General features: G+C 42.2%; 1 protein-coding gene across 1 annotated transcript; it reads left to right on the top strand.

Moving 5' to 3' along the window:
- Nucleotides 1–8,343: 8,343 nt before the first annotated feature.
- On the top strand, nt 8,344–11,316 carry AMER3 (APC membrane recruitment protein 3; the record flags this gene model as incomplete). The annotated part of the gene is made up of 1 exon (XM_082287919.1): nt 8,344–11,316. The coding sequence occupies one exon, from the start codon at nt 8,344–8,346 to the stop codon at nt 11,314–11,316; it is 2,973 nt and encodes a 990-aa protein (XP_082144045.1).
- Nucleotides 11,317–24,249: the final 12,933 nt, after the last annotated feature.

Raw genomic sequence — 24,249 nt, 5'->3', positions numbered from 1 at the left:
CACTCTGTTCTGCCGGCTTTAAAGTTAACAGGCTGATTTTTCAGCTTTAGAAGCTTAGATGGCATAAAAGTTCAAGCTCCTTTCCTCCCCTGTCTCCAAGATTCACCTAAAGCACACAATGAAAAGGAAGATGAGAACAGGTAGCAGGTTAAGGCTTTTGTTCCCTTTCTGCTTTTTTTTTTTGTTCCCTTTCCCTTTTTTATCACATTTCTGCTGTGATATGGGGACAGAAGAGATTAGCTCTCTGGCTGATGCACCTGCTCCAGTTGTGAGGGAATGCTCATTTTCAGTTCATGCAGAGCTGGAGATTTTCTAAATGCCTCCTGGATTGGACTTGTCTGAAGTTGCTCTGTCGCAGACATCCAAGAGCTGCCTGTTTGTTGCCTTAGAGCAGCTGAAGTAGCCCCTATATCAGGAGGGCATCTTCCCTGCAGATACACCAGTCTGCAACAACTGCTGTGTTATCCTGAGTGCAGCTCTAAAATGGAGCTCACATGAGAGCTACTGAAGTGGATTAAGCCACTGCTTCATGGCATACACTCTGGCTTTTAAGAGGCTCCTATCATGCCCTCAAGCAGAGGTGTTTCAACAAGCAGGAAGAAGGCAGGGGGCTTGAGAGGCTGATGTAAAGGACTTAGATAGGAATTAATGGGACAATCGAGGTACGATCAGGTTGGGAGCCCTTCAGGAGAGAGGGCTGGGGGAAGGATGCCAACTTCACACTTTTGTGAAATTAGAGCCCTAGTGTTTGTGATGGTAATAAACTCACCTATATAACAAAGAATGATGTTGTAACATCAGATGTTGCCTTCACTGCACACTGAAGCAGAAATTAGACTGACTGTAAGGAGAATTTGGTAAATGATTGTTGAAGGCGGGATGAGGCTAGCACCAGGCACTCCAGCCTTGGGCAGCTGAAATAGTCACTCTTTCCCCTCACACCACTTTGCTCCCACATGAAATCTCTTCCGACTCCAGTAACACAAGCTCTACAAAGGGTGGCACAGTCCAATAGCCTGCATACATTGCCAGTGAAGCATCACACTAACCTAAAACACATTCAGATCACTTTTCCTGAATCCTAGTCTGAAACAAAACAACATGTGAGAAGTGAAATTAATTTGGATGTATTCCTCCCTATTCAATAAGCAGTCATATAGAGAGAAACCAAAATGCTGGATCAGAAACTCCCGAGCTTACGTCCTGGGCTTTTATTCCTGAAGCAAAGAAGGCATTTCCATGGCATCAAGCAGATGGCTGAAATAAGCATCTTTCCTATATCAAGCTCCATGTGGAAGCTTAGGATCTATGTAAGGTATGAAAAAGCTACAAGCTGGAGGAATGAGGGGGTGGGGATGAAGGAAGAAGGAGGAGGAAAAGACAGGGGGGTGGAGAGTAACACTGGAGAGCAGCAGTGGTCCAGCCCCTCAGAATCTGAAAGCATCACCGGAGCCTCCGGATAAAGACCAGCTTCAGGAGCAAGGCTAGGAGACAGAGGATTTCTGCTCAGTAATAAAACATGGTGAGTAGGATTTTTGTGATCTGCCTCGCTTGTTCTGGTGCAATGGCATTTCTTTTGCTCTGACACAGCAACTCTGAGTGACTATTATTTTGGGATGACTGTTTGTTTCTGAAGCGTTGCTTTTTACCTCTTTCTCCATACATCTGACAAGTCTGTGCCTGTATTTATAAAAATGCACATCCTATCTCCTTTTAAAGCAATAAATTACTGAGGACAGCCAAAGCTGTCAGTATTAACACTTTGCTGTCTGGTACCAACAGGCTGCTGGTCAGGGCAAAAAAAAAAGCTCTGTTTCCTTCTCAGGTATGCAGTGGAAATTTCTGCTCTGCTGCCTTCTCTTAGCAATACAGCGATGATTCGGAAGCTTCCTGCGCAGGAATTAAAGCTGCCCTTTTACATGATGTAATTGGAACATTTCAAGCAGTTATGTTTCTTTCAACCTCAGGTATAGAAGAAAACTGAGTGAGGGGTGCAGAGGTTTTGTCAGAGAAGGAGCCTCCTTTTGTCATGGTCTCAGCCTCCCTCTGCCCTGCCACACACCCCATGCGTGGCTGGGGGAAGCTGTGGGTGCCCTGGATGGGGCCGGGGGAAGCACTGGGTGCTGCTATGTCCCCAGGGATCCCTCCTGTCAGCATGCAGCAGGACAGTGTGCTGGGAGTAGAAACGTGGTTAATTTTACTACGAAAAATCCTGAGCTCTACGAAACAGTTGTCAGGGCTTAAAGGAAGGTTCAGACTTCCTTATAGCACATTGCTAATAAGATTAAGCATTTAACTACACATCTTTCTAGTATTCTGCTGCGGAGTCTAAGATTTTACTTTGTGTGCTCAATGGAATGAGGGTTGAATTAAAGACAAACCAATGTGCTTTTCACTGGTTCTTCATGAGAAAGCCATTGCCTGACCTAAATGTATATGCAAATAATTAGGCATCCTGGGTTACCCAAGAGAGCCCAAATGATTAAGGGGAATGATACAATACAGCCACTAACAATGATGAGAGGAGTACTCCTAAGGAGAGGCGTGATCTCAATGCAGGTTTGTGTGTCACACAGGCGTCTTTAAAAATAAACATTCTGCTGTTTCCTGAATCATGACTGTCCCTGATTACATCCTCCATCCTTTCCACCCTGTTCTTTTCTGCTTCCTAATGGAGATGAGATAGTAGCAGGGTAATCAGTTTAAGGGAGAAGATGAGCCCTGCTTTAAAATCCTCTTTGGTTTTTACCAGAAGAACTGTTATGTTTATTTGCTTACTAGAAACAGTGTTACAATAACTGCAGTGAGAACATCACTATTCTCTGGCAAGGAAGCCGTATTCTGCTTTGCAATTAAAAATCAAATTAACAGAATGGAATATATGTTCATGATTATTGCTAAGTATTTCCATTATTAACTTCCATCTTCTGAAATAGAGAGTTAATGTTTTTGTCTGTAAATAAACAGTGTTATTCCAAAACTACTTCCCTCACACACTTTACTGGGAGCACCAGCTGTTCCTTATGTGCTGCTAATTGATTAGATACTAAACACTAAAAATTAGTGTTGTTCACTGACTTTAAAAGTGGCTATGGCTTTCACCACCTCATGCTTGCTTGTTTTTGCATTTTAGGACTTCCAACTGGTGGCCAGTAAAAATCCTCCTGAGGTTAAGAAACGGGAGAGCCTCCCAGAGTGCTCTGTTCTTTTCCCCTTTCCCATTACATATTTTATCAAGAAATATCTTTAAAAAATTTTCATCCTAAACTGCATGGATTTGAAGCATAATGCATGTCCATACACCCAAACCAGAGAGATGCTTTTGGGAAATTTATTATGCTACAATTTCTGATGGAAAAGCAGGGTAACATTTTCAAAGGTACCTCTGATACTCAGCATCTTAAGTCTGATTGATATGAAGCCACTTGTGGAGAAAGGATTTTGGACTCACTCCAAACTTGTATTCAAAAACATAAAAGCAGTACAAAGTGAGGTTTTCCCTTCTTTTTGAATTACAAGGCCTAAAAGACTATTCAGTGTTTATCAAATTTTTCATTTAATAAAGGGAAAATGCTTGGAGGGAGGTGAAATTCAGATGCCAAGTGACATGCAGAACTCTGCTTAACAAGAGACAGCAAGGCACCACCTCCACAACCTGCCAGTTGTAAGCGTGATCTAAATGTAAAGAAATCTAAATGTAAAGAAAGAACACTCCTATCTCCCCTTCAAAACCACTATATTCTGAATTTTATGTATTTCTATCTCCAAGAGAGATAATTATACATAAATTACACATCAAATGAGCAAGTAAGAGAGGTCCAAGATGGATAGCTGAAAAGATTTTTAAGTAAATGAACCTCAATTATATTTTTTCCTACTTGAGCAAAGTTATTTTTGAACCAAACTTGCTGAAGCTGGAGACTTTATCTAAATTTCCTCTTTGTAATAGTATTACTTCTACCCATGCAACCTCACTGAAACAGATACTTCTACTTTCCCAGCTGGATGATATTCCTAGAATTACATGCAAGAGGACTGATATTTTACCTTTTATTTGAAGATAACCTAAACAAACCTTTCTACTCTGTTATAAGCTAGCAAGATACAACAGCTTTCACCCAGCCCAAAACACAAAGCAAGGCTCTCTCACATTCCACCACTGAGGGAAACTTGTAGATGGCTGGCAGAAAGTGTTGGGGGCCATGGGCAGAGGCAAATGTGACCCTTCTCTTTGACTCACATGACAGAGGCAATATCTGGACAGTTTGAATCCTGTCTCCACCCACTTTCCTAATGAATATCTAGCTCCACTGCACCCCTCTTTGGCCCTTGTATGTTGGCCTGGACTTAGGAAGGATTTAGGCTGTCTGAATATGGCTCTTATTAACCAGAACAGTTACCTAACTTAGACTTGTTCAGGTCCTCATAACCCAGAACCAGAAGCAATTGCTTTGACTGTCCTAAAATCAAGTCTCCTCAGCCCACAGGAGTGTATTCATCTTTCCATTCTAAAACTTAAATTTACTTTTAGATGAATCACAAACACAGTAAAACCTTCTGGTTTTATGAGAAGGCTGTCACACACCCTGCACAGATGGTATATGTTTGAGCATGAAGTATCTCTGCATTTTATGAGCAGTATTATCTAAATTTAAAAGAAAACCTTATTTCCATTATAGTATAAGCCTCAAATCTGGTTCTAATTGCCTGCCTAGACACCTGTGAAATCTTAAAAGTGAGCAGCTGGTCTGATCAAGCCAGATAAAAAGTACTGTTTACTGTAGATGGGAAGCCTCAGTGCTGCTGCTGCACCAAATCTTATTGTAAAAGACAACTAAACGTAGCCCAGTGTAAGATTCAAGGATGTCCTTTATTTAAAATCATTCCATAAGCAATTTTGCAGATAGTAAAAACTCATTAATTTGTTATTTATGAAGAAAACATTGAGACTCTCAGTACACTGACTGCTGGTTTCCACAGGTTTCTTTTCTTTACAGTGATTTTTAAATTGCAAATTGTATTTCCTTTGCAAAGGTGGAAATCAGGCCCTAGTATATCTTTTATCCCTGTCGAAGAGGCAATATACTGCAAGTCCAAGAGAAGAATAATTGAAAAGGAACAGAGACGGGCACTAGTGTAGCCGAGTGCATGGGTCAATAAATCCCAGAAAAATGTACTATGTTTTAAATGCCTATAATAATATTTCATAGAATTTTGATTAGCTTTACACAACCACTGGAGGGTAACTTTCCCTTACAGCACTTTAATCTGTTTCTAACTTCACTGGTACAGCTTCTGGGGTTAGAGATAGAACTTGTGTCCCTGCAGAGACCAAAAAAAAAGGAATCATGGTATAATCCATTATAACCAGAAGGGCTAAAAGTATTAATAGATATAGAAAGAGAGAATCATCACATAAATATTTCTGGTCTGTTTTTGGAAAGAAGTTCATTGGTAGTTTATGTCACATGAGTATGAGGAGAAACCCAGAGTATGGGAAGTTACAAAACAGCAACTAAGATGAATGTTTTAAAAAATCTGCAGATTCTGGTAGCCTGCCCTGAAGAGCCCTCAAAGAAGTTGACTGAGGAGGTCCTGCCTTTCTTGTTGTTCATTTTAAATAACATTTTTAATGGGGAAGTTTTACAAAGATGTGACAGTCTTAGAATAAGCAGGATGACACAATGAACTAGATACAAGGTCTGGCATGAATCTTGAGGGAGTATTAGAGAAAGAATATATGGGAATAAATAGAGACATCAAATAATTAGAATATATACTTGGTGATTCTATCTATCTATCTATCTATCTATCTATCTACTAGATATTAAAAAACCCAACAAACCAAACCACAAAACCCCCACAAAACCAAAACAACAGCTAACACTTTTTTCCTCATCAAAAGAAATGGAAAAGGCAGCACAGGCTACCATCAGTGTATCTTACATTATTATACTACAGATATTCTCAGTAAAAATGTTATTTGGGCCATTTTGGCTTTCATGTTAAAACTGTTCATCTAATCTATAAAAAAAAAAAGATGGAAGAACAAGCCTTGAAATTTCTATAGTTATCAAACTGGTCATCCATTGTGTTTCTTATCAAGGAGATACAATTCAGATCAAACATTACTTTATTCCAAAGATGAACTTATGTCATTCTAAATTGTTAGCTTTAATACATTTCATACTTGACAGTAAATAAATCCATCCCTGAAAGCCTTTTTAATGCATCTGCAGAAAAGTTCCCAAGTATGCAATATCCTACAAAAGTGACCTTTGCTTAATACTCAGAATGGGCAGAAACAGCTGCAGGACTTCAAAGAGTCCTACATAACATTGTTGTAAGGCTGGCACTTGCCAATGTCACAGACCTCTAAGGAGCTTCTCGGCAGCATCAGGAGCTTCCCACAGGGACATGGTACCTACTTCTGCACTTGCAAAGGACTGAGATGTCAGACACTTTATTTCTGGGATATTAATAACTGGTCTTGCATCAGCTGTTTCTGATTGTTTTCTCCACCCTGCTGGAGTTCTGCACACTGAGTTGCTTGTTGATCACACCTTGCTTTTCAGAAGAGGAGTGTAATCGTGTCCCAGTGACCTATTTCTAAATATGCAAAACAAGTTTCCCGCAGCATCAGTGAACTCCAGATACCTGTCAGTGTAGTAAAATGTTTCCTGGCTTTCATTAAGGATGTTCTGTAACATTCACATGTAGTGCCAAGTGCAAATAAATGTGCCAACATCTCAATCACACTGATAGACACCCATCTATCACTACCCACCACGTTTTCCACCGCATGTCAAATATTCACACTTTGCCCTTACGTTCTCTACCTTTTGTCACTGGCCTACATTTAGTTGTAAATATTGCTAATCACCTGCTAGTTTGCAGCTTCTGTAAGAAAGGGGCTGTCACTGATCTGCCTGCTGGAGAAATGCTCCCAAATACACAGTCCCGCATCTTGTGAGTTGCTGGTCAGAGTGTGGCTGTTCCAGCAAGGCCTGGCAACTAGAAAGCTTCTGGAGGCTACAGACAGCTGTTAGAGTTCAAAATAGACTGAAGACTGCTTTAAGTTCTCTATTAGGAGTACAAAGGCTTGGCTTGGTGCTGAATTTAAAATCTCCTGTTCAGTGTCTCCAATTGTTTATTTATGTCTAACCAATTCAAAACAAGATAAATCATTAAATGAGGTTTCATTAAGGAGAGATTCAAGCATGCTCTTTCAAGAACAGGACTCTGAGTTATTGTGCTGCTTCCCACCAAGTAAAAATCTGGTTGCTCTGACAGCTTTTAGGTAGTGCTTGCTTCGTCCCTGACCTACCTTTATGTAACTCCATTGACTTACTCAATATTCAGGTTGATGTATGACAGGAAAGGGTCAAATGTTTCTACAAAAGAACTGCCGGAAAACTGAAAGTGACATGGCTAAAATAATTAATGACTAATTAGATTAATGAAAACATAAAACAGGTTCAATACTAAACTATATAGGCAGAGCCTGAAATGGGCATTGATACAGGTACTAGAGTATTTTTAGAAACAGCTAATCAATGCACAGTGCAGATTCACTGTGGTGATTCCTCTGTGTGCTACACGGGTCTTTGTAAATTGGAGATGACACTTTTGTCATGACTAACAATGATTTTCAATATGGCGTTTTTGATTTTTGACAATAAAAGTAGCTGTGTAGAAAATGATACATTATGCTCAGGGGGAAGCAAAATCAGTAATTCAGTTTCTGCATGCTTCCAGGGTGGTACCAAGGTTTATGGATTTTCTATTCACAGATAAGAATTATTTTAATATAAAGTGAGCGTCATGTGTCAAAAGTTTGATCTGTGTTCTCAGGAGATTTCCCAACTTGGGATCTTTGTTCTCCTCTAAGGTATAGATGTATGAACTGCTGCCTCCCTGATGCACACATTTGCATGTTGAAGTTTTTTCAGGCATTGCTTTTTGTTGATGCCTCTTCTACCTTCAGAACAGAACCTTTACCTTGTTAAAAGCCATCCTGAAGTCATAATCCTCAGTGCAAATCTGCGTATTTGTAACAGACAAAATGTTCTCTGAGCCTCAGCTACCAACCCATAATGTGCACTGTTTTCTCCTTGTTGAATCTTCCAGCCAACACATCCTTAGTTTCACTCAATCTGTTCCTCATGCAGTACCATGACTCAATGATGGAAATGTCTGGTGACAGACAAGCTCAATTTTTTGGTGCTTAATATTCCTTCCTTTGTTCTCCAGTTGCTTTCAAAATTTACAAGTGCTACCCACCAACCTCACAATGGTTGTGTTCTGCTGTTTTCTTTACAGAAACAGATGTGAGGAAGCAGTATGGAGCTCAAGAGAGGAAAGACTTTCATAAAATCCAGTGTACAACATGAGAAAGTGCCACCGGTGCATACAGCTCCTACCAACAAAGATGAGATGGGCAAAGACAAAAAGGCAGCTCTGGAGGGAAACCAAAGTGTGGCTGAAGTCCAGCTGGCATGTTTGGCCACACACAAGAACTGCAGATTTTCTACCAGAGCAGCAAGGAATGGAGCTGGTGATCACAACCTGGAAAAATCATCTGGATCCTCCTACAAGCTTGTAAGGAAGAGTAAAACCCATGACTGTGTTACTGAGGCAGACAAAACAGAGCACTGCAGCCCCAGCAGCAGGGCTTGCGAAGAAGGATTTTTTGGAAAGGGCAAGGGCCGACTTGTCAATAGCATCAGCTTTACAGGGATGTCCAGCTCCAGCAGTAAGAAGGAGTGTGTGGTCAGCCCCAGCCAGTCTGCATGCAGCAGTCAGATGATAGATTACAGGAACTTTGTGCCACAGATGCCTTTTGTACCAGCTGTCGCAAAAACCATTCCCAGGAAGAGGATTTCCCTCAAGAGATCTAAGAAAGGGCTCAGAGATATATTTCACATAAGAAAAAATAAACCAGACAGCCTCTCATTTCTGGTGGAGAAGGACAAGAACCTGTCCTCTCCAGGCTGCAGGAGTGAGTTGTCTGGACGTCTTGCAAAGTATCTTTTCAAAACTGGAGAAACTTGTGCAGCTGATTGCTTGTCACAGGACTGCTCAGACAGTGAACTGCAGTCTGACTCCTCCTATGACTACTGCAATGCCCTGTGTGAAGATGTTGCCTCTCTGAAGAGCTTTGACTCCCTCACTGGCTGTGGGGAAATCTTTGCTGATGAGACTTCTGCTCATCTGGAGCTGGAGAACAGCAAAGACCTTCTGCTGAGGCGAAGCAAGCACAAAGACAGCCCTGGCATGGGCTCCTTCCAAGGAGGGGTGGAGCAGCTGGCCTCTCCTGGCCAGAATGAGACAGTGGAATTTGCAAAGTTTTGGGACAACATCAACAAATCAGTAAGGCTACATCAGAGTGCTCTGTTTGAAAAGAAGTTACTGAAGACACCTAGTTCTGACATAGAAAAGGATAGAAATCAGGCTGCTGTACCGGTCACAGACCCCCAGGAGTCACCTGATAAAGAAGGTGACAATTCCAAAGACAGCTCCACAGAAACAGAAACACCGAAAAGTGAAAACCAGGAATCCACATCTACAAGTGATGAAGGCTACTATGATTCATTCTCTCCTGGACAAGATGATGAACTGAAGGAAGCTCAGACCCCTGGTGTCCCAGGTAGATTTCCAAGAGACAGTTACAGCGGAGATGCCCTTTATGAGCTCTTCTATGACCCAAATGAAGTCAAAGTAAACCCTATCCTTGATGATGACTTGTGTGCATCTGAAAGTGTTTCAGAGCAAGCCATTGAAATCCCTTTGTCCATTTACAGCTTTCATGTTGGAGCTGAGGAGAACATGGCTTCCCAACCAACTCTAGATATCATCAGCCAGGGTTTTTTCCACAGCACATGGAAAGGCAAAGAATGTTTGCTAAAGCTCTGTGATACTGAGCTTTCACTGACCATGGGGATAATAAACTGGCTACGAAAACACTCAGGACTCATTTCCTCCCCTGATTCTCTTCAGAGTCCTCAATCACAGCCAGAAAAGTCTAATGATTCATTGATCCTGCGCAGTCACAGTCCAGAGCAGAAAGGGAGCGCAGAAGCTCAGCAGGAGACACCAGGCAAGGGTGAGTCTAATATATTTAATGTATGTGTGCCTTTGGAGGAAAGAAAACACACAACCCAGGCCTCTTCAGTAAACATTGACGGAAGAGACCACAGCCTGGACTCCTGCCTGAACACATCTAATCTGGGTTTCCAAGGAAGAGAAGGGAGTCACCACAAGGACTTATCTACAGCACCTGGGACTGTGGAAACCACCAGATCATCAAGTTATGCATCACAATCACAGGCTAACAGAGACACTCTGCAGACATCTTCGACTGAGAGTGAGAAGCTAGCAATTTCATTGGGATGTGAGACATCTGGAGATAAAAACCCACTGCCAGAAAAGCTGAACAGAGAGAGTGGCTCCCAGAGGTCTGAAAATCCTTCATTAGATGATAATCACGAAGTAGAATCATGTTACTCCTACAAGACTGCTGCGACCTCACTCCGAGATCCCCTTGAGAGGGAAGACAGAAATAAACCAGTGTATCGCTCTCTCTCTATCTCCTGTGACAAACCACCACAGCCTCTAACCCTCAATCACTTCCAGAGCTACATGAGCCCCACACCAACAGAGAGCAGCACTAACATAGTGCAGCTCTTAGAGCACTGTGTAACACAGGTGGCATCATTAAAAATTAGCTATGAAAACAAGCACATGGAAGGCAAATACATCGGGAATGAAATGAACAGTATCATTCATAAGATGTCTCAGTACAAAAACAAGTTATTTTTGCAAAATGAATGCAACTGTGTTGCTCAAAATCCAGAATATCCCAGTATTCCTAGCACAAACCAATATAACTATGAGACAAGTGAGCAAATTTGCTCTGAAGATCTGAAAAGTAGAGCAAAAATGACCGATGAGGTTACTCAAAGCAAGATAAATTTTGAATACTCCCAGCTGAATAATCAAGCACTCTCCTATTTAAAGGACTTTGGTCTCAGTTCAAGTGATTCTGGCCCTGAGACATCTCTTAGTAGACCAACATTTTTACCTCTCTTTAACTCCATCTGCCCAGACATAGCTGGTACCTTCTCACAAGCCTCACACAGCACGGCTGTCTCTCTGTCTGACTCACTGGAGCCTGAGGAGGCCAAGCAGTGCAGCCCAGGGCCCTGGAACTATGCAGAGACCCCCTGCCATGGCCTGGCTGGAGGGAGTGCTCTGTCCCCTCTCCTAGAGGCAGTGGCCAGGGATACAGCAGTGACAGCCAGGAACCACCAGTGACACACCTGCACGGAGAAGGTGAGTGCTCAGGGGAAGGGTAAAATTAAATGTGAAACAAATAACATCTGTTCCTGTCTCACAGAGGGACACTTAACAGTAGTGGAGTCTGAGGTATTCAGGGTCTGTCATTTATGCAGGGGGTCGCATGAGAAAGCCAGGATCTGCCGTGTGAAACCACAGTGCAGAGGTGCCCTGTCCCGCAGTTGCTGTCAAGCACAAGGGAAAAGCCACAGTACTGTGCTGCTGCTCCTAAGTGCACCCAAAGGATGGTCCTCCTTCTTCCAAGCCTGAGGTCTTTCTTCAGAAGGTGCAGTTGGTCTCTGTCCAAACTGTGCTGTGGCAGAGCAAGAGCTGAAGCCAAGGCATACTCCACATGCAAGGCTTGACAGGCTTCTCAGGAGAGGGATTACAGGGTCTGTGCTGCAACTCAAGCATTTGAAAATCCTTCAGCCACACTCACATAGTATAGGGAGATCCAGAATCTGCCCTGTACTGTGGGTAAGAAACACCTTTGCTGCAAACCAGAAACAGCTGATGAAGCACACAGTGATTGTGCTGGCTCAGGTTTACCTGTCACGTGAGGCTTTAGGCCAGAGTAGGTACTATCTGTACAGAGTTCTAACTCTGTGCCAGCTGAGAAATCCTCTGGCCCCCAGCTGCTGAGAGGAATTTGTTGTAGAAGTAGGAAACTTGGGTAAATTCTCTATCATGTGCCCTGCCAAAACTGACAGAGTGGCTGGGCTCTGCCCAGCCTGGGCCTCTGAGAACGCCCCTTTGGAGGTGGTGGAAGACAAAGAGGAGGCTGCAGCATGGCCCAGGATAGAGAATTAAGGAACAGCTCACTATTGAACAGAAGGATACAGGGAACACAACATTTCTCTGACTCTTGCTGCTCACAGCAGTGTGACTGCTTTCTGGTCATCTCTAAAGGCTTCCTAAGCAGCACAAACTAAAAAGGACAGTGTTTCTCTCTGCATGAGGCAAGAACACCCTTACTTTTAAAAGTCTGGGTAGATTCAGCCACCTGCTTTTCTATTTACATCATTGTGAAAATGACCTTGCCCACAATGACAAGTCTCCCATTGCAGACAGGGATATTTTTCAGGGGTCTGCATGAAGTTAAGGGCCAGAGACTGTCAGTCTTCCATATCCTTAACCGACACATTTTTTAGTTATAATCTGCTCATCAGTAAATTAGGTCTTTCTCAACAGAAAAAAGTGATCTTGGTTTTTTCCCATTTTTGTTGTAAACAACACTGCATTTGTGGTGGCTCTTCTGATTAGCCAGTTAGGTTTTTGTGTCACCAGAATTATTAGCAGACCTTGCTGTCCAAGGACACACCATAGTCCTTAGAACTACTCATCTCTTTTAGATATTTCTGAAATGGTAGACTGAGTACAGATGGGGCAAGGTTTGTGCTTACAGCTAGCATATGTATGGAACCACAAACTAGGCACAGCTTCTTGGGGTTAAAAGAACAGATCAATGTATACATTGGCCTGACATTTTTATTTTGCTGTGAATATTAATCCACAGGGTACTGCTAGGAATATCCCTGCCTTTGCAGGCTAGGAATGCAAAGGGATTCTAATTCTGAGTGGCTTTCTGATAGAAACAGAGAAGGGAGCCGTGGCTGTGTGACTGTCAGGAGTGGTAACAGACTGTATCTTTACACTGAACAAGACGTAACACAAGTAGACATTACTGGGCTTGGGGCACGCTCTTTGCATTGTATCAAGTGGCAGCTGTTGTGTGCCACCACATGCCAGCACTGATAATACCTGCCATGGCAGGAATGGGACCAGGTCACGCTTTCACCTGAGTCCCAGAGAAAAGACAATTCAAGCTTTTTTCCAACAGGGAACTGCTGATTTTTGATAAAGGTTTCTCAAACAGTAAAATGAATTAAATTTTAGAATATAGATGGGATTTATGTATTCATAAAGTGACTTTGAGGACTGGGCTCATTTTAAGGAATCATTTAACAGCAGGGTTGCTTTTTCTTATAATTTTTTACAGAAAAAGAATTTAGACGATTGTTAAAATGTCATTTACCATGGTTAAAAGAACTGGCTGTGGGGACAAACACTGGCATGTGACTGAGTTTTCCTACCCAATATTTTCTTGCCTGCCCACATTAACAGATGGCCTACAGGTTTGCTGGAAATTTTAAATCTTTGTGAAGATGACTCAGGAGCTTTGCCTTAATCACGGGGGTGGTAGTGCAAGAGAGGCAATGTACAAACACGGTGTCACCTCCGACTCCATGGAGACAGACAGCACTGAGAAACACTCCTACGCTGGACATGATTGTGCAAACTGCAAGAGCTTATACGCAAAGAATACTCTAAAATGCCACACTTGGGAGCTGTGAAACAAGTGACAGATCCAGAGGGGGCTCCTCCTTTGTCCCTCAGAGCAAACGCAGCCCCTGATCCTGCCATGGACTCCCAGGTCTGACCTGAAGGAGGTGGGAAGAAGGTCACCTTTCTTGCCATTGTTTGCAGGGCAGAGGAAAAGCCCTTATCAAAAGTTATTAAAATCTCCAGGTTTTGTCAGCCCATCTCAACATATCCCAGGACCCATAGTAACAAACAAGCCCATCCTCTCTTCTCCAAGAAGTGTGCAGGGTTCCCCTGGGCCATGCCTGGTCGCTTGGGCTTTACTACCCTGGCAAACAGACACAGGACTGTGATGAAGAATGGTACAAGAAATGCCAGTCACAGCTCCTCTTCCATTTCTCCCTTCCCTGGCCTTTTAGAGAGAAATCTGCAAATGCCTTGTATCTGAGCTCACCAGGAATCTGAACCCTGACTGTAAAGGAACCCCAGGCATCCTCACATGGGAATATGGAAGGCTTATGTAGCAAGTGGGAATTACAGATAAAAAATTGCAACGAAAACCATAATTTTCATTCTTCAGTGTCTAAAGGTTAGGACTTAAGAAGTGAACTCAGTCCAACCCTTGTGTACTGGGAGGACTCCTAGATCTGTACCTTCATGGATCATAGAAAACAAGCACAGAAGTTCATGATTTTCAACCAGATGTTTTTCATCAGGAAACTTCATCTTTAGAAAGGAAGCACAGTCCTCAAGCAGTGCATTGGGAGGTCTTTTCCTGACTCTTAAAATATCTGGAACTGACCAGACAACACTGGATGTCACAGCAGTTGGACACATGCAGAACAAAACACTCTGCAAACAACATCATTTCAGACCACTGAGCCATTTCCACCACTTAATGGGTTTTGAATTGCATCTTCCATTAACTGGTAGATGTGGCAGAGCAACAAAACCTCTTGTGCCCCCAACAATATGTGCTCACTTCATTCAAATGCAGAACTGCCACATTATGCACCAGTTGAAGATTTTGGATGTGTTTTAGTGATAGCCCTGAAAGGAGTGCATTGCAATAAGCTTGCCCTCAGGTCAGAAAAAAGTACATAACTGTCAATCAAACAGGAATTGCTATAATAGATAGGGCAGCTGTAGATAAAAGAAGACAGCATTGCATATGTGATTGCTGTTATCAAGGAACTGAGATTCAGAAGCAGAAAAAATACAACCAAGGCACTGCGAAGTGACAGAGGAATGTGTATCTGATCATCACTAACTGAAGGGCTACTCAAGTCTAGGCAATTCCTGTAATGCTTTTTATTCCCTCCTGGTTCAACTTCACTCCCTCTCTCTTAAATAAGGTTGTACTTCTCCCAGACAGGTAATTTCTCTATCTGATAGGTATAGAGAAGGCAGACTGCAATATTTGGATTTGATAAAAAGGAAAAGCAGAATGAAGTTTCATCTGCACATAGGCAGTTTTCTGCTCAAGCAGGGTATTATTTCTCAAAATGGTCAGAGAGATACCTTAACAGATGGAAAAATAAAGGCAGAACCTCTGTGCACACAGCAGGGAAAGTGTGTGGTAGCTTCTGAAGTCTGGTGTAAGAAATCCTCCTATTTCCATGCTCCCTTCATGACACAGTAAAGGGATGGTCTCTCAAGCCGCACAGGATGGAACATAACAAGAATACAGCACAGAGACAGCCAGCACATTTTCTGCACTGGAAACACCTCTGGCTCTGAAACATACACCTGTGTAAAGTCAGTTGCCCAGACCATGTTGCAGTGGATATTGAAATCTCATCTGACAGCCCACCGGCCATACACACACACACACACACACACACACACACACACTCTCCTGTTACTCCTGTTCAGACAAATGCATCACAGAGTACAAATGTACTGTTTGTCACATGTGGTAGCAAAGAGCAGGGAGGCAGAGGTGACAGGTCACTGCCTCTGCGAATACATTTGAATGTTAGTCACCATGTGCCCAGATACTTGGGCTAAATGATAAATTTAAACAATTTTCTCCTTCATTAAATGCTGTTGCTTCTGGACTTGGCTCTGTCTCACTGTACTGTCTTCATGGTACTTTGTCATCAGCGCTAATTCTACCCAAAATCAGAATTCTATCAGGAGGAAATGTTCTTTCCAGAGTACTTGCTAGAGGAGGGTTTTTCCACACAGTTATCAGCACAGATAATCTCTTAAATGCCAGATGCACTATAATGTGTTTCATTTTAAAACTGAAGAAATTGATTTGCTGCTTTACCCGCTATTGCAGCAGGATGGTTTCCATGGATACAGCCTTATAGGGACTCTATTTTCCCCCTGTTGACAACAGTACAGAAAGCTAAATTCTCATCTTCACTGCACCAGCATAAATTTGAAGCTAGGGGAATGATTCCCAGATTTAACCCTGAGAGCAGAAGTTGGCTCCCAGTCTCCTTCAGCCCTGAATTTGAGGTTTTGAAGGGGATGGCAATGGAGGGAAAAAAGGAAAAAGAACAGCAGCATGGTCTGAGGGACAGGACATATGAAACCCACAGTGGCTCTGTATGAGAAATGGGGAGAAGTCAAGGCAGAATGCAAACACACTAACTCAGTTAGAGGTTTTGTGTCTTGCCTGAGATTTAAGTGCAAAAATACAAGTCAGATTTGGGCTACAGAAGTTTGGCTACAAAATTATCTGCATGGAATTGGGCCCTTTTTGTTCAAATGAATCAGTTGTTACCATTCTGAAGAAAACCTGCTTCACTTCAGGTCAGGAAGGCATAAGGGTGGGAAGAAGGGGGAAGTGAGAGCCTTGTATCCAAAGCAGGCTTCTTCTTTCATCTAGGAGAGAATCCGTCCCCCTCTGGAATACAGAGAAACCGAATGCAAAGGAGATCCTCAGCTTGAGAATGGGCTGTAAGAGTCTGATGGCATTTATACTCACAAGTCAGCAAGTAAAAAAAGAGTAGGATGAAGAGCCTGGTGACTTCAGCTTTTTGGATCTCAAATGTAAAATATTTCATTCTATTTCCTCCATCAGAAAATGCAGAGGGGCAGAAAGAGAGGCCTCCAGACAACTCTCTATTTTACTCTGCCAAGGGGCTGCAGTAGGTGTTTGGAAAAGGAGTGTCAGAAACAGGGCAAATGGAGAATTTTGAAACCTGAAATAATCAATCTCCTATCTTCTGGCAATCAGTACTCTCTGAGCTAGACCTTGGCTCCTCCTGGATGTCTGGGTTTAATGCTCCCTCCTTTTTCCAAACTCCCTTAAGCATGGGAACTTCAAAACCTTTTAATATCTGTTATGAACCTTTCATCGTTTAATGTCTTTAAGGCAACTCTTAAAATCTCATGTCTTTTGTGCTATACTTATCAGTTACGCTTTGCAAAACTTCAAAAATATTCCTTTTGAATTTTCTCTTTTTCTGACATCTGTTTGTTCCTAAAACAGGCACTGTCCCTTTTGTGGTCTAGCAACACTGGGAAGATTACAGACCTTTTGTGATTCAGGGCAGAGGCCATGCCTCAGTATGTAAGTCTGGGGTCTCTGTGTAAATGAAGACAGAGTTCAGGGAGATGGAAAGCACAGAAATCCCCAGCATCAACAGATCTTCTGTATTTGTCTAAAAAACCCCACCAAACAAACAAACAAAACCAACTCAAATCCAACAAGAAAACCCAAAACCCCAACCCCAAACCAGATAATTTTAAATCTGGCTAAACTAAGAGTGAAAAAAATAACCATTCAGTGAAAGGCATGAAGGACTTGTCATGAGCACTGGAGCACTGGGAGCCTGCACTGTTTTGATGAAATGTCCAAAATGAACACAGTTCCCCATCAGGTCTTATGGAAGGCTGTTCTGTTTTAAGCAAACTCTCCTACTGCTCAGTTCTTCCAGAAAGATTGGAAGGTATATATCTGGTGTGGCAAGTTTCTTCTGTCACTCAAATCATGGGGACTGCATCTCTTTTACATTTGAAGGTGAGAAAGATATTCAGAGTTCTTGGACAGAAATAGAGCTCAGGAGAAAGAGACACAAAGAAGTACTGTATGTTAGGGTTTTCCTGTGGAGTAAGGAAATATTCTGAGCTTCTCTCTACAGGCATGTGGCAGGCCTGCTCAAGGAAAGCTTAAAAGATCTTGTGGCAATTAATAATAGTGTCAGCCAGTGATGACAAATACACAAGTGATACCAAGGTAATACAGCCATAAATTTCTCTCCTCCCACAATCAGCTATCCTCCACTTTGAGGTGATTATATTATCCAAGGGGAAGCTGTCAGTCTGCAGGTCAAGATACAGGAAAGATTACTGGAGATCCGTAAAGAGGAAGGTCCTTTTTGTCTTACAGAGAACAAAGAAGGGGTATTTCTCCATCTCCTCTTCACTAGTCTTCTCCAGCTGCAATACTTTCCTTTCCAAATAGATTTATTTTTCCTTTCATGACAACTTTCCATCTAACTTGCCCCAGACAATCTCAACTCTTCCCTATCACATGCTTCACGTTCTTTCTGCTCCCTCTTGAGACTGAACCTACTTCAAAACCCTTTTCCCCTTCCCATATGCCTGTGAAGCTGACACCCCTACCAGACAATTCTCCCCACCCTCAAGAGCCTGGAAACCCCTCTTCAGGCAGGTAGTTTCCTCCCTAGACTCCTTCCCTGCATCCCCACCTCACTGGTCTGAAGCAGTGGGGAACAGCTGGGAAATGAGTTCCACATAAAAGAAGCAAAGCCGTAATTTAAACCTGGCCCTTTGCTGTCATGGGCTCCTCTCCCTCTCCCTCTTTCATTCTGCAAAGGAAATGTACAGACTCCACAGACTCCAAACATGCAGCATGTTGTAATTGATTATGCACAAAATGGAAACAGAGTGCTCAGCACACTGAGAGCAGACATGTTTGCCCAGCACACACGGTGCCATGCCTGCAAATGCCATCCAAGCTCTGCTTAACTCCCCAGAACTGAGCCTTGTGTTCTGTGCATTGCTCATGCTGCACAGGTGCAGACGGTCACTGAAGGACGTGGGAGGATCACAACCTATGGCCAGGCAGGATTAAGGAATTTTGACATCCCCCAACCTGTTTGTTATATTTCTCCACCTCACAGCCAACAGAGGGGAAAAAAATCAAGTCAAGGTGGCTTTGGGTCTGTGATACACAACCAGGGAGCTGCAGAGAAATCAATGGCAAGAGAAATTCTATCTGACTTCAGTAGGATAGAGAGGGACCCTGATTTACAGCAGGAGACGTTAGACAAAAGATTGCATCAGAAATTTTCACAGCTCCAGCTTTTCAAAGACAGTGTGCCCTCCGCTTTCAGCTGCACTTTTAGGAAAAATCTGATTGGGTGTTAGCCTTAATTAACCCTGGTGCAGTTGCATTTCTGAAATAAGGGAGGGTTGTATTTCACACAAACATCGAATGGGGCTTCTCAGCAGCAGAAAAAACACTGAGGAAAAGGAGCAGCTCTTCCGTCTGTGTACTTAAAATAGAGGATGCTGCAATTTATGGCTCTTGTAGAAATAAAAGCTCAATTTCCCTTCCTTAGCCATTCTGTCTTCCCTTGAACATACAGGCAAGTAGGGTTTTGCTCTGGAAAAAGCACTAAGTAGACTGTTGCTATAGCAACCAACTCACTGAAACCCATTTATAATTAAGATGGTGGTCTAGCCACCCAAAAAATACATCCTGCAAAACCCCCAGGTTTGTTGCTTCCCAAATAACAACTGTGTGTTTTTACAGTGAGTCCATCTGATCAGGGCAAGGCTGGTTAGGTGGAATGGCAAGAGTGATTATGTCTTTGGAAGTAGTTTGCTGCTGAAATAGCAAAATGATGCCAGGAAACAGCAGGGTTGCAATGCAAGGTGCTTTTTTAAAGCTAGATTTCTTAAAGCTTCAATCAATAACAAGATAGTACTTGAATCATTTCGTCTCTCAAAAGTATTCTTCAACTACAATCTGTAAAATTTTGAATAATACTTGCAAATTTAAAAATGCCCTCAGGTTTTTTTTTTCCCCCAATTCAAAAGCTGTTTTAATTTAAAATCATCCAATAAAACTAATTAATAATTTTTATGTTAGGAAAAGGTATGTTAGTTTTCCCATTAGTGTTTATGAAAGGTGATGACAGCTAAACTGTATGATCGAGTGCAACCCTTGAAACATAAATTAAGAATGGATGAGATTATTTTAACAATGACATTTGTTGCTGAGGGCTGTATAGTGTGAATGATAGAAATGTGAAGGTTTTATGAGATTTTATAGATACAAATATATGAACAGACACTTAAAAGGAAGATTTCTGTCTATTGCTCCCTTGACCTCTGAACTTTAGATTTTATATTATTAAAGATAAATATACTGTACCCACCAGTCTCTCCAGAAACTGTAATACCCTCGACCCACAGTGGTTCAATAAAATAGCCCTCCACCTGTGCAAATATAAAATGCCAGGACAGCTCACTGTTTCTAAAGTAAGACTTGTGTCTCTTGCAGCATGTTGCAAACTTACTCAATTAAAGGGCCATTAAAGTATTAAATATTAAAAAATAATCCAAATACAAAGCAGGCTTTGAAAAGAAATCCAGAGCCCAGGCAACTTTCATTTAACTGAATAAAATTTATTCTAAATATTTATTGTTTATACTTTACTCCCATTTTCCTACTTTTTTGTTTGTTTTCTTGGGAGAAGTTTTTTTCACTCTGTTTCCTCAATTTTTCAATCAGCCATGGTCTAACATTTTATAGACCAGTACTAACCTCAGAACCACAAACTGGAAACCACCGCTCTACAGTGTACTTTCAAAAATTCTACATTTCATGATCATAAAAGAAAGGTTCCACCTTTTTAGTCCCCTTCTAATAAAAGATTCTTCTTTCTAGCTTGGTTCTACCCCTTATCAGTCACCACTGCCCACCATAACACCGTTCCCATCCTGCTGCTCCTCTCTGTGCCCTAACTGCGTTGTAGGGAAGCTGTATTTTTGTAAGGCCAAATCCTGTATCTCATTTTTAGCCTAACAACCAGTAAACACAATTAGCAATTTTTATTGATTGAAACCGATAGGATACCGCTCTCAGTACCTGTGGGATTTCCTCAGAAATCAATTTCACTTACTGCCATCACGTATATGCTCATGTGAGCAACACTGTGTTCTATTTCCCAGGTCAGCAGGGTAGCATTCTTCCCTGAACTGAAATGTGACCTGTGTCAGGAGCTATGCTGTCTCCCTTTATTTGATAAAGAGAAAATGGAAAAGTCTATAATTGCATTAGCTATTATTGGATACTATTATTGCCTTAATCCTGAGTAGCAAAGTGACCTCAGATGTGTTTTGGATTATCTACAGATAGACAATTGAACTTCCAAGTAGCCCACACTGGCAAAACACCAAACAACCCCAAAAAGAAAACAAACAAACAAACAGGACCCACAACATACCCCCCAAACAAAGAAACAAACCCCAACCCTAAAAAGAACCCACACCGCAGTTTCTCCATTCCTTTATCTAATATTATACCTTGCAGTCTATCAAAAGGAATGGAAAATGAGGCAACACAAATGAACGTACATAAATCATCTGGCTGCACATAGACTATAATTACAAATTTTCATCTAGGAAACACAAAATTCTTTATGTTGAAAGTCAACAGTGAATAATATATCCTTACATTTACCCATTTTATGTACTTCAAACTTTGGAGATAAATTCTTGTAAGGTACAACCAGTCTCCTGTAGAATTGCATCGTGAAGTTACTTTTCTAAAAGTATCGAATGCCCCCCAGAACAGGCTTGGGGATTAAGGGCAGGAGACAACAAAAACAGACCAGCTGGGTTGCTCTTCACCTGTGCTGAGCACCAGGCAAGCCAGTAGTGAGGAATCAGCAAAGGGAGAAACACTGCCCCCTGAAAGCTAGCGCCACTTGGCTTGGGCAGGATGCACGCTGTACGCCAGCTGGCCCTTTTGGCAAACCAGGAGGCCACTGACTGAATTTGGAAATTGAGGTGGTGGCCAGATCTGTGCTGAGCTGAGCTGACTAAGGCAGGAAGTTAAAGGAAGGCTGCAACCTGTATAGTCTTAAAAAAGGCAGTGAAGATTTTTATGAAGTACTGGTAGCTGGGAAAGCTACCACTGAAACATTGGCAACAATCTAAGCAGCACCATTTGGCTACAGGCACTTATTTTGTTAGACTTCTCAAGGTCACATACCTCTTCCCTGCGTATGCCCAGGATATACACACAGTGTATAAGACAGCTGGTCCTCCTCAGACAACAAAACATCTGTTTTTGGGTTCCATAGATTTCTTCAAGTGCTGACAGCTCTCCATGATTTGGGCTTTTCAGTGGGCTGGGAACACCTGGATAGTGATAAAAACAAAGAAATATGGGCTTTTCTGAGGGTATTGCAGTAGGACCAAACATTTTTTGCATGGAAGAGCTTCCATCTGGCCTGGCCTGCTTGAGCAGCTAAGAACCACAAGCCAATGTTCTGGGAGAACACCAGACACAGCACATTCCCACGCACTTACATTGTGAGGCACCTTAGCCAGCCCTGTGTGCGCAGTCTGCTTAATCCTCAACCCACGGATCATGGAGCATTAAATTCAAATCCACCGGTCCCCACTGACTCCACGCAGTGCTTTGCTGGGAAGCATTGTTCCCTACAGAGCACAGGCCATGCACTGTCCTTTCACATTCCCTGTGCACACTCTGCTTCAGTGCCCAGCCGTCCCATCACTCTCCATGCTGGCCTGCCTGTGGCATAGAGCGGGCATGGACTCTGGCCCAGGAATCGCAGTGCTCCAAGCAGCCCAATTGTTTCATCACTGGCTGGTTCTATTAATAACTGCACTGTTAGTCACTGGGATTTCTGATGGGATGCTACATGTCTTAAAAGAATGAATGCTTCACATAGCTGCCAATTAGCTGGGAAATGTGTTCTGGTTCTCTGCCTAGAAGGACAGAGACAAGGGTAGCATTGTCAGCAATGGACTGCCACCTCCTAATGTTGAGTTACAAGAATTAGTGGGTTAGTAAACTACCACTGACCTTCTTTTATTGTTTTTCTTAATTACTCATGAAGCTTTTGAAAAATGCTATTAAAAAGATATTTAAAATTAAGAGAAGTTGGGAGAGTATGTATTTAGAATAGATGAGATTATTTGCACCTCTATGGCACCAAACTATTGTTAAGTAAAAAAAAGGACAAGATTCCTAAATATGTTTTAGACTGGCTTCCTCAGTGCTCTGTAACAAACCAGTTCAGAAAAGCAGTCTTTTTTAAACAAAGTGCCTTTAGGCAATCGTAGACCCTGAGCATTCTCCATCAGGATACGATGCCAGATTTTCTTCCTTCTATTCATCAGACTCAACCCCTTCACAATCCTGTGCTACTGCCCTGCTTCTGCCTCCTCTTTCACCTCTCCCCGCCCTGGTTCCTTTCTGCAGGGAAGGGAAGAGACATAGACCTGAAGGCCTCTCCTGCTCCAATGAAAGAGGCTGCAGAGAGAACAGTTTGTTATCCACCTCCCTCTGCCTTTGCTTGGATGTTGTTTGGACACCAAGCCACAAGACTTCAGGAAGGTCTCCCAGGAATGGACTTACAGACCATATTCTGCTGCTACTGGTGCACCTGCTCTACTCTTAACTGTGTCTCTTTGCCTTGAAGCAGAGAGAGTGCCTCACCTTCAACCTGACCAGAGGCATTGCTGTCTCAATCCTGATTTTATTTAATGAGCTCAGGAAATCCATAGGAAGTATTCTGTTACCTAATGATATGGCAGTCATCCACAGCATAGAGATCAATAAACTTCCCCTAGCAGCAATTTATCACTCAGTGTATCACACAGCAATCCACTGAGTGCTATAACTGAAGGCACAAAAATTTAAAGCGAGCCCAATACAGTGATGAATGATGGCCCAGTACAAATCACTTCATAGGTGGAAAAAAATCCTACCGTAAAGACTGTTTTCTCTAGCACCCAGGAAAAAAACCTTAAGTCAGGTAAGACCTAACTGTTAACAAAATAAGTGACGCAAATACTGAAAACCTTGTTTTGCTGTGCTTTCTGACAGGAGATTCCTGACTTTTTACAGGAACTAGTTACTTAGTCTACAGTAACATAAATATCCAAAGCAGCATAATCAACTGAAAAATCTACTAAGTTATTGACACACAGAAGAGTTCTTTGTGGTTTTGAGGCATATCTGAAAAATCCATTTCAGAGAGAATAAAAGAATGTGTGTTCATCCAAAAAGTCAGAAAAGTTCATCCCTGTAATTTTTTTCTTCACATTTCCACTTGTGCAGTTCCCATATTGGAGTATTGACAAGATCATGGGTAAAGCCCCATTATTAGAACAATTCACCAATATTTCAGGAATGTTCTCAAATTTCCCTTTCATTAATTGGCAGAACTAGTAACTTCCCCAGGTTTAACTGAGAAGTAGAGATTTCTCCATTGGGTTATTTACTGGGCAGTGGTGCTACTTCTGCTTCTTTAAGAAAACTTAGTTCTACTTTCCTGTGACCACTGTTTGATCTCCCTTCTTGAAAGTTTGAACATTTAAAATTGTTATTGGTAATAGGCT

The sequence above is a fragment of the Coloeus monedula genome (assembly GCF_965178545.1).
Source record: "Coloeus monedula genome assembly, chromosome: 10".
NCBI lineage: Eukaryota > Metazoa > Chordata > Aves > Passeriformes > Corvidae > Coloeus > Coloeus monedula.
Note: the sequence above shows the minus strand (reverse complement) of the source record. Positions and strands in the feature narration are given on the sequence as shown.